Here is a 15,968-nt window from a genome sequence, read left to right on the forward strand (position 1 = left end):
AAAATGAAATTTTGAATTGTCACAAGCTTTTGAGGTAAGGTTTTGAGAGGCAAAAGAAGAAAACCACAGCAGGCTTTCATTTTTAAAAAGTGCAGTAAAATGGATCTGACTGTATTTTTCCATGAAGAACCAGATTATCACACAAATTTTCAAGCCATAGTATCCATCATTATTCAGTTCTACCATTGTAGCATGACAACAGCTAAAGAAAATATGTAAATAATTAAGTATGGCTAGTTTCAATAAATCTTTATTTTACAAACTAGATGAATGACTCTGGTTATTTGTCAACTTGTGTACAAAAACTGTTCCCCTATTACAACAATACTTACGTACATATCTTTGATGGGAGGTTGACATTAAAACGTGACTCTAAATGACTATTCTGCCTCAAGAATGTATTTTTATTAGAAGATATACTATTGTAGCTAGCACAGTAGTGTATCAAGCTAATCCTTCAACTGTAAGCACTGGAACACCACATGGGTGCCAGTTCCAGTTCTGGCCTCTCCACTTCTTTTTCAGCTCTCCATTCATGGCCTGGCAAAGCAGGGGAGGATGGCTGAAGGCCTTGGGCCCTGCACCTGCATGGGAGATCTAAAGCTCGTGGTTGTCAGCTTTGAATTAGCATAACTCTGGCCATTGTGGCCATTTGTGCAGTGAACCAGCAGATGGAAGACTTCTCTGTCTCACCTTCTCTCTCGGTAAATCTGCATCTTTTTTTTTTTTTTTTAAGAAAAAAGGATTTTTTTTTTAAGATTTATTTTTATTATTTTTTTTATTGGAAAGGCAGATATATAGAGAGGAGAGACAGAAAAGAAGATCTTCCGTCTCATGATTCACTCCCCAAGTGAGCACAACGGCCGATGCTATGCCGATCCGAAGCCAGGAGCCTCTTCCGGGTCTCCCACGCGGGTGCAGGGTCCCAAGGCTTTGGGCCGTCCTCAACTGCTTTCCCGGGCCACAGGCAGGGAGCTGGAAGGGAAGCGGGGCTGCCGGGATTAGAACCAGCGCCCAGATGGGATCCCGGGCGTGCAAGGCGAGGACCTTAACCACTTGTGCCACCGCGCCGGGCCCAAGAAAAAAGGATTTTAAAAAGGCTCATGTTTGCTAAATACAAATATTATTGTGTAAGAAAATTGATCTTTATATAATCTCTAATATCTCAGAAGAAAAACCTGGGAGGAGGGGGACTCTAGGGGTAACCCAGTAACCAAGATTTATATTCTCAAAACTACTTGCAAAATTGGTACTATAAAGACTAGATATAAGAACAGATTACTGGGCCCGGCGCGGTGGCGCAAGTGGTTAAAGGTCCTCGCCTTGCACGCCCGGGATCCCATATGGGCGCCGGTTCTAATCCCGGCAGCCCCGCTTCCCTTCCAGCTCCCTGCCTGTGGCCTGGGAAAGCAGTCGAGGACGGCCCAAAGCTTTGGGACCCTGCACCCATGTGGGAGACCCGGAAAAGTCTCCTGGCTTCGGATCGGCATAGTATCGGCCCGTTGCGCTCACTTGGGGAGTGAATCATCGGACGGAAGATCTTCCTCTCTGTCTCTCCTCTCTGTATATCCGCCTTTCCAATGAAAAAATAATAAAAATAAATCTTAAAAAAAAAAAAAAGAACAGATTACTGCTTTCATCAACATTAGGACATTGCTGAAGTTTCAACAGCTTTTGCCTCTACATTTCAAAACTTTAAAAATTGTGGATGTATGGAATCTCAAGTACATTTCTTATAGATTCCCAAAACTTTTAATAAAGACACAAAATTTTTATTATTTGCCTATTTTAACCGATAGGGGAAAAAGACATGCTCAAAACTAGGTTTCAAAAGACATTTTAAATGAAGATTCAGATTTTATAAACAGGAAAAAAAAAACTTCATAAAATACATTACACCCAAAATTTCTATTTCTCTTGTTTTCTTCTACATCAATCTGTGTTCCGATCAGTAACCATGGCTCAGTATATGCATATGACCTCCTGAAAGGATTTAGCAGAACCCTGTTAGGGAGCAGTGAGAGTAAGCATTAAAATGTAAAAATTCCAAGGTGATTTTCATCCCTCAACTCCTTTCTCCCCCACTTCAAGTATTAGACAAGTGAGGTTAGTTCAGTTAGTTATAATTCCTAAGAAAAATCGTAAGTATTTAATTTGGGGAATAAACAGTATCTAAAGTTACTATTATTTTATGCTTGCTCCCAACATTTTAAACATTTGGCTGAATTTATACCTACTTTTTTTTAAACCAACACACTTCCCCAGGAGAGTTCTTTTATTGTTTGTTGGGGAAAAATATGATTAATTATATTACTCACAAGCAGAAAAATATATCACAATTCATTGATTAGGCCAAGAAAACTGAACCAAAAATGTAGATCTTTAAAAAAAAAGTGTGCATATTGGAACTATCAGACATTACAGACAAGAACAATTTTAGCTTAAGAATAAAAAATGAGAGACTCCTTAAGGTGAATAATGAGGAAAGATTTATTTTCGTTTTATAATATGTGAGAGTAATTTTTAAGTTTCTGAAGTTTAAAAACTAAGTCAATGTTTCACATATGTGAATAAAAGTGCACCTAACAGGGGAACTATATGTAAGATTTTCACATTAGGAAAAAAATGTAAGAGGTACTCCATTAGTTTAAGCTGCCACTGATGGTATATAACAAATCAGTACAATTATGTTCAAGTAACACTTTTACAAACACAGATAACGCAGTAGTATGTTGTAAAATGAATAATAAGTATATAGACATGACAGATAAATAAATATAGTTTTTCCACTCTATCATATCTTTTCTCCTTACAGTGAAAAGTGCCCCAGGTAGCAAAGGTCAAGTGTATTGACAGGGAGGGAAACAAAGGTCAACACATTCACAAGTCCTGTTCTTTAGACAATCGCTTCTTTCACATTATCCATTCAAACATTCACTCAGGACACAGGATACCCTGAATTCACGATCTAGTAATAAAGAGTCCACTGACAAACACCTACTAATAATCAGCACACGTAAGTAAGTGCCTCATGACAGTAGAAACAACCTGAGATCTATGAAGTCCATCATGGTTTAACATATTTTTACATGTCATCCTACTGAAACCTTGTAACAACCCTGGGAAATACATAAAGAGCTTTTATTTCCAATAAAATTCATAACAGGAAAAACTAAGATTCGAGCCTCTGATACTTCTAAAATATTCCTTCTCAGTGCAGCTTTCTAGAGGACAATGACAGATACAGGCATTCAAATTTGCCTCAAAGAATGAACTTCAATATGTGAGGAAACTTTGCCATTCTATTAAAAACAGACCCAGAAATGCAGAGCAGGGAAATACAGTGGGAGTGGAGAGAATGCTGGGTTGTTCACATGAGGCAGACAAGGGAAATAATGTCATAAAGAGGAAATCATGAGGTGAGCTTTAAGATTTAACCAAGTATCTACCCATGACTCTAAAGCAATAAGACAAAGGGTTTGGAAAAAATCAACATGAAGATTTTTTTGAGCATTTTAGTATAAAACACACATTTCAAAACAATTACCTCACTTACACAATGTTAACTTATGAGGTCCTCTAAAAGGAAGCAAAGTGGTTAGACTATTTCCATACTTTTAGTGCGAGAGGTCAGTGAATGCAAAGCAATTCCTATACTTTAATCATTCTTAGTACTCCACACTCCCATACCTAAAGTTAGACTGATGTCAGAAATTACCTTAAATTTTCTTATATCTAACACTTACTGAATCTTCTGGAGGTCTCTGGATTTTTCCCCAATCCACAGAAGGTCCCTTTTCTTGCAAAAATCTATGAAATAGCTTCCGAAATCCATCAAGATCCTTTTTAGTGTGCTATGAAAACAAATATTATTGTTACAACCAGCATAAAGCTTAGTGTTTCACAAAAACAGGTACAAATTATACATTTAAATTTAAAAACTTTAAAATAAATTCTTACACTCTTAGAGAATGGGGTAGAAAGGAAGTAATTCTTCCACACTTCCTTCTACTGTCATGTAATCCGACACTATCTGGGTTATGAGAATTTCAACCGGTTCTTTATAGTCGTGCGTGTGTGCACGCGTGTGCACATTTATCTTCACATATATTTATTCAGTATCTTTCTCTAATGGCTAATCTCAAAACATTAAGCATATACTGAAATGAGAACATGAAAGAGGATAATCTACTGATTTGTAACTAAAAACGTAAACAACTCCCAATTTTGAGAGACTTCCATTAGACTTCTATCATAGTTGTCCAAATATCATGGTTCTATTAGAATTGGCTTTTTGGAAAAGGCATGGAGAATATTCAATTGGTATACTAACTTTCACAATTCCAAATGAATGTTGATATCTATGTCTCCATCCAATGATATCAAAACAGAATAAATGAAGTTCAATTTTTGTTCAGATTCTTTTGGTGACTTTGAAAACTTTCTACACTATTTGTTAAAAGATATAATGATTTTACAATGGACAAAAGTTCAACAAAACTATTTCTTTTTTTGTTTTGGATGCTTTCATCCATCTTTTGTTTATTTCAGGATGCACCATCATCATCACCACTACCATCATCATCAACAGCAGGTAACCATGTGGAAGAACAAAGCAAAAAACATCATAGAGTCCTACCTCAAGCTCTTGTGATGGTGCAGTGGCAAGTATTTTTTCTAGTTCCTTCTTCACTGATAACTCTAGCTCTTGTCGAATGACTTCTTGGAATTGAGAAGCGCCATCCTGAGACATCGCTTTGCTAAGATCTTAAGATGAAAACACAAAAACACCAACTGAAAATTTAGTTATTCAAATAGTAGTTAAGCTATAACTGATACAACTGATCTGTTTCTAGTGTTCTGGAAAAGTGAAAAGGGCTCAGGCACTTGGCCCCAAATCTTCTGGCCTTGATCAACTGATCATGGGACTACACAATTATATGAGCTCAACTCCAGCTGTGATGTCTATATGTCTTATCAGTGCTTCTAGGACAGTCGTTAAATACTTTAGGAAGGGCAGCTGAAAGTAAAAGGATCAATTCTCATTTGAACATCTTGTGCCATTTCTATTAGTGTTTCCCTACTAACCAGCAGAACTGGGGAAAAAATTAAAACAACTAGAAGGATGTTAAAAGAACATGTCTTACATACCAAGCCCTTGAGGAAGTCTTCGTAAGAGAACTTAAGAAGTCTGGCAATTTCATAGAAACAAACAATGCCACCCCCCCCCCCCCCAAAAAAAAAAAACACCGCCTCCCTCATCAATTTCAGACAATACAAAAAATTAAGACATCTTTTTTCCAATTTTTCAAAGATTTATGTATCTTCTCGGAATGGCAAGTTTTGAAACAGAGAAGGAGCAATAGAGACATCTTCCACCTGCTGGTTCACTCCAAAATGACAAAGCAGCCAGAACTGAGCTATTCTGAAGCTGGGAACCAGGAGTTTCTTTCTGGTTTCCCAAAAGGGTGCATGCAGGTGGCCAAGGACTTGGGTCACCCTCCACTGCTTTTTTAGGACACAAGCAGGGAGTGGAACAGACAGTATACAAATTATCTTCCATAGAGGATACCGGCACTTGCAAGCGAAGGATTAGCAACCACACTGACTCTGACCCCAATTCTTTCCATTTTAGAACAAGTACCAATGCAATTTCATATTCCCCATTAAATAACCCTTCCAGAGATACTGTCAATGCCAAGGTATCTCTGTCCCTATAGCAATTTCACTTTAAAAGGAAAGGACAGAGGAATGTCTACCCCGTCTAATTCTCATTTTAGCCAAGACTATAACTGCTAAGCTACCAGGGTTTTCTTTTTAGCATAAATGCATGCTTTTCTGTCAGATAGGATCTAACTAAAGGTGACAGAAATGTCTAACAGATGAATATAAACAGAAAAAGAAAAATACCTTGATGGAAAAACACAAGTTGTGGGACACAATTTACCCTCCCAAGAATAATCACCAAAGAATCAGACAGTTATCCATCCCTCCCGCTTTACCTTCAGTACCTAATCTAATTTTAAAACTTATATTAAAATACTTCACTTAGCAACTAATAATTTCTATAATGCTGGTTCATGTAGCTGAATCATGTTTCAACAAGGCAAAAATTTTTATTCCTTAATACACTATAATTCTCATTTATTGTCTAAGTAATAGAAGAAAACTTAAAGGACTGGCGCAATAGCCTAGTGGCAAATTCCTTGCCTTGCATGCCTGGCATCCCAAATGGGAGCCAATTCATAACCCGGCTGCTCCACTTCCCATCCAGCTCTGTTTGTGGCCTAGGAAAGCAGTAGAGGATAGCCCAAAGCCTTGCAACTCTGCAACTGTGTGGGAGACCCAGAAGAAGTTACTGGCTCCTGGCTTCAGATCAGCTCAGCTCTGGCCGGTGCAGCCACTTGGTGAGTGAACCAGCAAATGGGAGCGCGTTCTGCCTGTTTTTCTTTTTCTGTTTATCTGCCTTTCTAATAAAAATCAGTGCATTTTTTAAAAAGAAGAAGAAAATTTATTTAGGTAAAATTAGAGCCAACATAATCAATCTTTTTTAAATAATCTAGAGTTATTCCAACTGTCAGTTTATTCCTCAGCTGTCTGTGCCAGCTGCAACTGAGGCAAAAGCCAAGAACTAGGAACTCAACCCAGGTCTCCCATATAGGTGGCAGGAATCCAGTTACCTGAACCATTACCACTGTCACCCACGGTCTGCATTAGCAGAAAGCTGGAGTTAGAGACCGGAATGGGAGCTGAACACAGGTACTACAGTGACGAAAGGTGCAGGCATCTTAACTGGTGTCTAAACCTCTTGGCTAACCACCTGTTCCACAAAGTAGATATTTAACGTAATAAAATGAACATTTTCTAACTGTATTCTCTTTTATAGGAATGCACAACTAAGTTTACAGACTCCAGTAAAACTATGTCATCCACACATATTCATCGCTTGGCAGACTTAATTTTAGTCTAAAATTTGTCTCAGGTTAATTTCCCCCTGAGGCCTCCTGTCTATTTGGAAATGGAGAACAGGCTCAGAGACGCTGACTTACACAAAGGTGGTGCCAAGCTTGAAACCTCGCTGTGTTGCCTACTGTCCTGCTTCTCTTGTGCTGGAGGAGATTCCTCTTTCTCTGTTACAGCTTATTTACATGGTTTACCACTTCCGGGAATATGCCACCAAATCTGTCTACCATATAGGGTTACATTTATAAAATTAAGCTTAGCATTCTGGCATTGCATCTTATAGTCCTCAACTTTTCCTGTCACAAGTATGTTGTTTATTTCTGAGTTACAAAATTAAATCGAAGAAAGCTTTTATGCACTCTATAAATATTTTATTACCAAGGCTAAGTATTTTACCATTAGCACTAATGAACCCAAAACAATACATATGTGATCTCATTTTTCCTGTATTCTTGTAATGTTTAAAATTCTAGGCAGAGGTGTAACACAAAATTATCACATCAATCACATCAGGACAACTACCAGAGGAAAATACAAACTCCAGCTACCTTGCCTGCAAGTCACCTTGGCCAGTGAGCAAGGTAAGCTACCATCGAAGGCACTGAGCTGTCCTTTAAAATAGCATTTTTAGGGACAGACATTTGGCCTCGTTGTCAAGATTTAGTTTGGGATATCTACATCCCATATGCTTTTTTTTTTTTTTAAATCACAGTACCTGGGTTTGATTTTTGGCTTCAACTCCTCACTCCAGCTTCCTACTTATATCTACCCTGGGATGCAACAAGTTTAAGTAACTGGGTCTTTAACACCTATGTAGGAGACACAGACGGGCTCCTGTTATCAGCCTATCTCAGTTCTGGCATTTGTAGAATTGTAGAATTACAACAGTGAGCTATCTCTGTTTCTCTTTCTTTTTGCCATTTAGATGTGAGCATTTATTCTAGCAGTTAAGATGAACGCATTGCATATTGCAATATCGGGCTTTGAGTACTGGCTCCAACTCCTGACTCCAGCTGCCTGCTAATGACGACTCTGACATGTGGCAGCACTGGCTCAAGGTACTGGCCTCCTGACACGTACGTGACTGGATAGTGTTCCCTCCAGCTTCTAACTTTGACTCCACCCAGCCCTGCTTTGACTATCACAGTCATCTGTTGACAGAACCAGGAGAAAGGAACTCTGTTTTCTCCCAACCCTCTCCCTCTCAAATAAGTTAAGCCTTAAAAAACCTTCTTCAAATAGCATTTTTACAATTTGGTTAACAAGTAAAAAGTAGACTAAGCATCATGTGAATATTTCAGGCTTATAAGTACAATGAATGGTAATTTTTTGGTAAGGATAAAAGTGAAATCACAGACACAGGGAATTTTCATTTATACAGGAATTCTAACAAAATCTACAAATGAGACATTATTTTGCTTGTATAAGTTAACTTGCAAACAATAGCTTAGCACAATGTAGTGAATCTGTCCATAGTTTTCAAAAACAATTTTTAGTTGTCAAAATGGTTTGGCGATTCAGTTATTTTGGCAATGAATAAGAAAATAAACAATGAGACTACTGGCAGAGGCAGGAATGTGAATTCTACACACTTTGCAATAAACTAAAGGAGGTGGCTAAATTACCAATCAAGAGTACTGGGAAGCAGCTTCCAAATGGAGCCTGATCTGTTTTCCCACACTTAAATTGCCCAACTAAAAAACAAAAGTTGTTTTCATAGTCTAATAAGCCAACTTCCATATAATTTAATATTAGTAAAAAAAATACAAGCCTTGGAGAATCTGAGATCTAAGAAATATATAAGAAATAATAAACTACCAATATCAAGATATTTACAAGTCAAATACTATTATCTCAGGTTCAAAATATAATATTTGAGAAAAGAAATAACAGTGTGTGACAAAAAGGTAACAGCCTTTAGGAAAAAAAAATAAAATTACAATTTCTAAAGAGCTGATGCAACCTAAAGGCCATTCTGTTGGAAACCCTCAGAGGATGTCTCCTACAAATGTATTTTAAAATTGCTGGAATTTTCTCAAAAGTAAAAATTCCAGATAACAGAATGAATAGCACTACAAAAAGTTAGTGCTTCTATCATTCATTCTCGATGATCACTAGCTTGACTGTCATATGTTTATAGTAACTTTTCAAAAATTAATATATCTGATTTTCTGAGAGATCCTACGACCTACATTTTAATACCAAATACAATTTGATGGAAAATTACAGACTATTGTTCTATTTATCTAGAACATTTTCATGAAGCTAACTAACGTTTCTTACACAAACGAAGCATTTAATATATATATATATGGAGAACAATCTCTGTGAAGAGCTTCTGGAAGAGAAGACCTACTGTATGAACTTTTTAATGTATCTTGAGAATATTAAAATGGCAATTACAAGAAGAGTACCAGTTAATATTTCTCTCTTCTTTAATGTTCCTTGTCAGCATTTTTTTTCTCATCAGGCTTTCACAAATGAAAACCATTCATTTAATTAGAAGCCTGAGTTAGCATGAACAAAGGCAATGTAACCAGATGATAAGGAAAACATTCAAGTTTTCATCTGTTCACTTCTTCATTTTCATTTTTTTACACTTATTACAGTGACTTTTAATGTAATGAAATCCTCTCTCTAGCAATATAATAACTCTTAAGCCATGTCTTTTAGAAATGAAGACAATAGTCACAATGCCTTATGACCATTTGCTGCACATAGTTCCTACTCAAACCCTTGGGTTAAATCTTAGTGCCCAACAACGGGCTAAATTTGGTTTTTGGATTTGTGAAGAACCAGGCCAAGGCCTGACCTCAACAACCAGACCCCAGAGTGCTGCTCATTCCTGCATGCATTTCAGAGTTTCCCAGTTATAATTAGCTCCGTAATCTTCCCTGGCTAACTGCCATCCACCAAATGGGAATCACAAAGAGTCACAAAAGGAATTCCAACAAATGGGAAAGTTGACAGACTTCAAATACTTTTAAAGTGACACAGTGGTACTTAAATAGCCTTCCCCGAAACAAAATTACTTCAATTTAAGAACACTAAGGGATACCTTTAAATAATTTAGATAATGGCATATTAAAAATAGTTTTTAAAAAGTGCCTTTAGGGACTGGCATGGTGGCAGAGTATGGTAATCCTTCACCTACAACACTGGCATCTCATACTGGCACTGGTTCAAGTTCTAGCTGCTGTACTTCCAATCCAGATCCCTGCTTATGGTCTGGAAAAGCAGCAGAGGATGGTTTAAGTCCTTGGGACCCTGTACGCAAGTGAAAGGGAAAAAGCTCCTGGCTCCTGGCTTTGGATAAGCTCAGCTTTGGCTGTTAAACCATTTGGGGAGTGAATCAGAAACAGAAAGAAGTCTTTCAGTCTCTTCTGTCTCTGTAACTCTGAATTTCAAGTAAAAATAAATAAAATTTTAAAAGATTTATTCATTTTTTAATTGAAAAGTCAGGTATACAAAAATGAGGAAAGCCAGAGAGGAAGATCATTTGTCTGATGATTCACTCCCCAAGTGGCCAAATGGCCAGAGCTAAGCCAATCCAAACTAGGAGCCAGGAGACTCTGCCAGGTTTCCCCTGCAGGTGAAGGGTCCCAAGGCTTTGGGCTGTCCTTGACTGTTTTCCCAGGCCACAAGCAGGGAGCTGGATGGGAAGCAGGGCTATTGGGATTAGAACTGGATCCCAGTGTTTGCAATGAGAGGACTTTAGGCACCAGGCTATTGCAACAGGCCCAAACATAAATAAATTCTTAAAAAGTGCCTCTGGGGGCTGGTGTGGTGACACAAAAAGCTACTCCTCTATCTGCAAGTGCCAGCACCCCACATGGATGATAATTTTTATCCTGGCTGCTCCATTTCTCAGCCAGCTCCAGAGAATGACCCAAGTCCTTGGGACTGTGTGCCCACTTGGGAGACCTGGAAGAAGCTCCTGGCTCCAGACTGGCTCAGCTCTGTCTGTTGTAGTAATTTGGGGAGTGAACCAGTGGATGGAACATCTTTCTTTCTGTCTCTCCTTCTCTTTGTAAATATACCTTACCATTAAAAATAAATCTTTCCTTAATATGCTTCTAATGTGATAATATGAACACATTTGACTTTGGCTGGCTGAACACTAGTCTCTTCTCCATTTATTAATTTTCAAAACATTCACACCGATTACCCCACAGATCTCAAAACTTTTCAAAGCAAAATTTCAAATTCCACCCCTGAGAAACTTGGAGAAAAAGTCACAATAGCTAATGATCCCGAGCACATCCAACTGTGACAAGGAACTCCTTCCCACTCTGCTGGGAAAGAGACAGTGTTCAGATTTATTTATAATAGCTGCAACAACCTCTAGGGCAGAGAAAACCAGCAGCTGGAGAAGAAATTTCAGAGTTACCTGAGGGCAGTATACACAGCCAGGAAGAACACTGCCAGTACAGCCAAGAAGGGTCTTGAAGTTCTTGACAAAGAACTTTCAGTGCCTAAGGAGATGGCCATGGAGAGCCCAATCTTCTTTTGCCCAAGGAATGCATGCTAAGAACTCACTTTCCTATCAACACTAAGTATTTTTATTTAGTGCACTTTTCCACCTAATAGCTTATGGTCAAAATGCTTAAGGATGGAGATGTCCACTTTTCATATAAAGTGCATATATTTCCTGTATTTGGAAAAAGGGATTCAGACCAACTGAAGTAACCTTTTCTCTTCTAACATGCAAAAACTGATGCAGGGGTGGGGGTTTGGCTCAGGGGCTGAGACATGCATCCTTAAGATTCACATCAGAGTGGCTGGGTTCGTCCCACCCAGTTCCATTCCTCATCCCAGCTTCCTGTTGATGTGCACCCTGTGAAGCAACTGTGATGGTTCAATTTAGGAACATTAAAGGACAACCTTATTTTTTTATTGGGTATTAGTATTTTTAATAGTGGTTGGGTCCATGTCTCCAATTTGAGAGATCAGGTTGAGTTTTTGGCTCCTGGATTCAGCGCCAGCTGTTGTGAACATGTAGGAAATAAACCAGATGATAAGAGAGTATTTCTCTCTTTACTGTTTTTTAAATAAAGCAAGTAAAAGTTAAGGGGGGGAAATGTATATACTACACAGAGATACAACACACGCAGACCTGCCGCACTCTTAAGTGCCTGCCATAGCGGAACCATCGTTATTCCCAAAATAGTGCCCTGCATATATCAAGCATTTAAAAATAGTTGTAGAGAGCCTGTATGTGGGCCTAGTAGCCTAAGTCCTCACCTTGTACGTGCCGGAATCCCATATGGGTGCTGATTTGTGTACTGGCTGCCCCATTTCCCTTCCAGCTCCCTGCTTGTGGCCTGGGAAAGCAGTCGACTAATGGCCCAAGGCCTTTGGAGTCTGTACCATGTGGGAGACTGCAAGAAGCTCCTGGCTCCTAGCTTCAGATAGGTTCAGCTCTGGCCATTTAACAAATAGACTTGTTATATGATCCATATCTTCCCATCCTTCTAAAAATTTATCTAAGAAGTGTTATAAAAATCACAACCAAAAATGTAAGCTAATTAAAATAGCACATGGAAAGTTCTGAATTGTGGGATGCTGATTTTTAATCCATGATTAATTCTTTCAAAACCTCTACTACTCACAAGACAATTTCTTTCTCCCAGGGATATATTATCTTTGATCAAGTAGAATGACAATCTAGTTGGAGAACTGGGCCATTTCCAGTTTTTAACACAAGGAAGGACATAAAGTGTGGACAGGACAAGGATTTTGAATCCAATCATTAGTTGTGAAGTATGAACACTATATAAATATGTCTATATATATTTATATATATGCAGACACATATACTATACACACATATACATATATAAACATATATGTGTGTTTATATATATATACATTATACACATATACACACACAATCTGTTATGAAGCTTAAATGAGACAAAGTATGAAAGTAGTTTGGAATCTAATATTTATTAACTCTTTTCCCTATGGAGCAGTGTAAGTTGGTACCAATGTGGTAAATGCTTTTTTAAAAAAAATCAGAAGCCAAAGCTCCAACTTTCATACTTGAAAACTGATTTATGAAGGTACTGATCATCCAGGTTATCATTTGCGACTCAGACTTATCATTTATAACAGCAGCAAGGTTAAACGTACAGAGAGCTCACAATGTACAAAATTTAAAACAGAGTACAACTGTTAAAATATGGTAGGGGGAAGGGCGTCATCTTTTTGTGTAAAACTGTTGGTTTGAAAGAAAGCTACCATTTAAAATAAAGTACAAGGACAAGTAAATGCACTGGTATTCTAGACTGAATCATCAGAACTGTACTGTGAATTAGATCTGCAGTGAACAGTAATTTATCTGCATTAATTTTGTGCTATTTTTCTATAAATCTATAGAAATTTCTACAATTTCTATAAATTAAAACCGTAGGATTATAAATTATATTAATTCCAAAATAAAAAGTTCCTTTTCAAAAAAAAAAGCGTAAGGACTAAGTAATGACTATTATACAAAGCAATTCTTAAGTATTGTCACTGGATTTAAATTTTCCCAAAGATAGCTATGACATCGAAGATTATTAATATTACTGCATACCAACTCAGCAAGCTATTGTAAAACATAACTGCCTGAAACACTTTGTCTACTTTTCCCCTGGCACATTCTCATAAAATAGCGACTCTATGGTAACTGAACTTTATTGTTGTTAAAACCAGTACCTTTGCCTTTCTACTTTTCAACAAGACATGAATTTAATCAGGCCATGAGAAAACTCTCTTATCGCATATAATATGTAACATGCATTTGAAAGTCTAATGACAAGTGACATTTCGGAACCTGGTGCTAAAGGTAGGCATAAAGTGCCCATATGTTTTCATAATAATGCAGGCACCAAATTTGTACTTTAATCTATGACACAGCATTTAAAGAGCTATTTTTTATTTCCAGGGTAAAATGATGGCCATTACTAACTTTTTTTTTTAAGTACTGCTGCATTTGTTGACACAATAAGTGACTGGAAACTTAACTAGTTGTGTGTTCCGGCAATATGGCTGAAGCTTTTAACACTGGGATCTGTAAGGAAAGGATTTTCTTGCATTCCAGAAAGCAAATCAAACTACCTACAAACTGGTGACAGAGGTTTAAGGCAGCACCAATTTCAACGTGTACAGCCCCAACACACACAGCGGTACTGCTTAGCTCTGCTGATGAGCATTTCTTAATACACAAGAGGAACTTTATGAGGCAGGTTACAAATTTCAAAGAAACTTTCATCACATTTTCCTATTTCAAAAAAAAAAAAAAAGGAAAAACAAACAGCAATGCAGCAAAGTCATTGCTCCAGCTGAAATGACCTCCAGCTTTTTCGGTTATTCTCGGTTTCGCAATAAATGAATCTGACTCTTTACCACGTACGCACAAACACAGCAGAAGCTGAGAACACTAAAGCTTCCTCAACAATCTTTAGTTTAAAAAACCACCTGCCTTCTGGCCCTCCCAGTTCTCCTTCCCAATATACAGGGTACCTTGACACCGCTCAGTAGAACAGGGATTAATCAGTAGCCAAAACCTTGTTTTATTATCATTTACAGCCTCTATTTAGGGGAGCTTAAGTGCTTATAACCTGATTTCAAAGAGACAAAACTAAACCAAACGGGCTCAGGGGTACAGATTATACTTATCCAAAACGCCGACCCAGCAGCATAAGGCGGTTCAGATGTCAATTAAACGCATAGGGCTTCGCAAATGGTATCTCAAATGAACATTTCCACTTCCAAACCACCCACCAACCCTCTCGACTGCCAGGACCCAAATTTGACGAATCAACCCGAGATATCAGAAGAAGCAAATCTTACCTTGCACAAATCTCGACATTGTAAGAATGTTATTAATATACTGACTTATAATATATATATTTTTAATTTCTAGCAGTCACACTATCGGCAGGTCCCTCTTCCTTCTCTCTTGGCTTTAACAACCGACGAGTTCTTTCTCCTCCTGTGTTTCACTACTTAGAAAGTCTTTATTCAAGCGAATAAAACTTGCTCCAAATATACATACATATATACAAGAATATATATGTACACCTGGGGAACCCTCCGATTCCCAAACACAGAAACTTGCGAATTAAGTCGGCCTTGGGAACTCCCGGCTACGCTGCGATCCTGGACACCAACAAGAACCAGCAGGAGTCTCCCGGAAAAGGTAAAAACACACGAACTTAAATTTCATCAATGAAAGAGGCGGACCTACAGCGGCTATTTCACCGCCCCTCGAGCTCCACGCCCTCTGGGGCTGGACTGCAGCAGGCACCCGGGGCGCAGCCCCGCCGCCCCCTCCCCATCGCCGCCGGCCAATCTCGGGCTGGTACCCGGAAAACTCCCGTCAACAGCCGCTCCCGCCCCAGCACGAGTTGGCGAGGCGGGTCAGGCGGCCGTGGGGGGCAGGGGGAGGGGGCGAACGGAACCATTTTTACCAGCCCCAAAATATCCTGGGACGTCCAGGAGGCACCAGGAATTCCGCGCGCAGACAGGCCAACTGGCCGGGGCCTCGGGTCACCCGCGGCCTCCAGCGCCCCGCCGAGTCGCCGCGAGTCGCCAAACCCGGCCGCAGCTGCTCGGCTGCAGAGGCCCGAGGCGACGCCGCCCCATCCCAGGCCGCCGACGTGAAGGGGCCGCCCGAGAGGGGTGGTCCCTGCACCGCGCGGAATCCCCAGGGAGGCCTCGGCTCCCTCCGTCCACGCGCTCCTCCAAATCCGAAATTCAGCCCCTGGGGCTACAGCGGAAGGGGCAGAAGCACTCTTAAACATCTCAAATAGAGAAAACGTAGCAGCTGAGGGGATCACCGGAAGCCTGACCCCGCCCCTCCCCATATAGCCAGCGAAACCCACCTTCCTTCTCCTCCTTTAGCAGCTGGGAGATTAGGGGCGTTTATGGCGCCCCGAGAAGAAGCCTCGCAGGCTGAGGAAATGTCACCTCTGAGGCACCCTTCCGCTTCCCCCTCTTCCCTCACTGGTGCACAC

General features: G+C 39.4%; 2 protein-coding genes across 2 annotated transcripts in view; one reads left to right on the forward strand and one right to left on the reverse strand.

Moving 5' to 3' along the window:
- The window catches only part of VPS54 (VPS54 subunit of GARP complex), a 117,271-nt gene extending 112,594 nt beyond the window's left edge, over positions 1-4,677 (forward strand). Inside the window, exon 24 of the transcript XR_005885184.1 lies at positions 4,552-4,677. The gene's annotated coding sequence lies outside the window, so the exon portion shown is untranslated. The remainder of the gene's footprint in view (positions 1-4,551) is intronic.
- Positions 1-15,239, reverse strand: part of UGP2 (UDP-glucose pyrophosphorylase 2) — a 37,686-nt gene extending 22,447 nt beyond the window's left edge. Inside the window, exons 1-3 of the mRNA XM_040993337.1 lie at positions 14,803-15,239; positions 4,640-4,767; positions 3,747-3,854 (exon numbers count right to left, since the gene is read on the reverse strand). Of these exons, the coding sequence (XP_040849271.1) occupies positions 3,747-3,854; positions 4,640-4,767; positions 14,803-14,821 (255 nt within the window). The 5' untranslated portion in view covers positions 14,822-15,239. The remainder of the gene's footprint in view (positions 1-3,746; positions 3,855-4,639; positions 4,768-14,802) is intronic.
- Between the last annotated feature and the right edge of the window lie 729 nt (positions 15,240-15,968).

This window comes from Ochotona curzoniae, unplaced genomic scaffold, assembly GCF_017591425.1.
Source record: "Ochotona curzoniae isolate NIBS_2020 unplaced genomic scaffold, NIBS_Ocur_1.0 contig_883, whole genome shotgun sequence".
Classification (NCBI taxonomy): Eukaryota; Metazoa; Chordata; class Mammalia; order Lagomorpha; family Ochotonidae; genus Ochotona; species Ochotona curzoniae.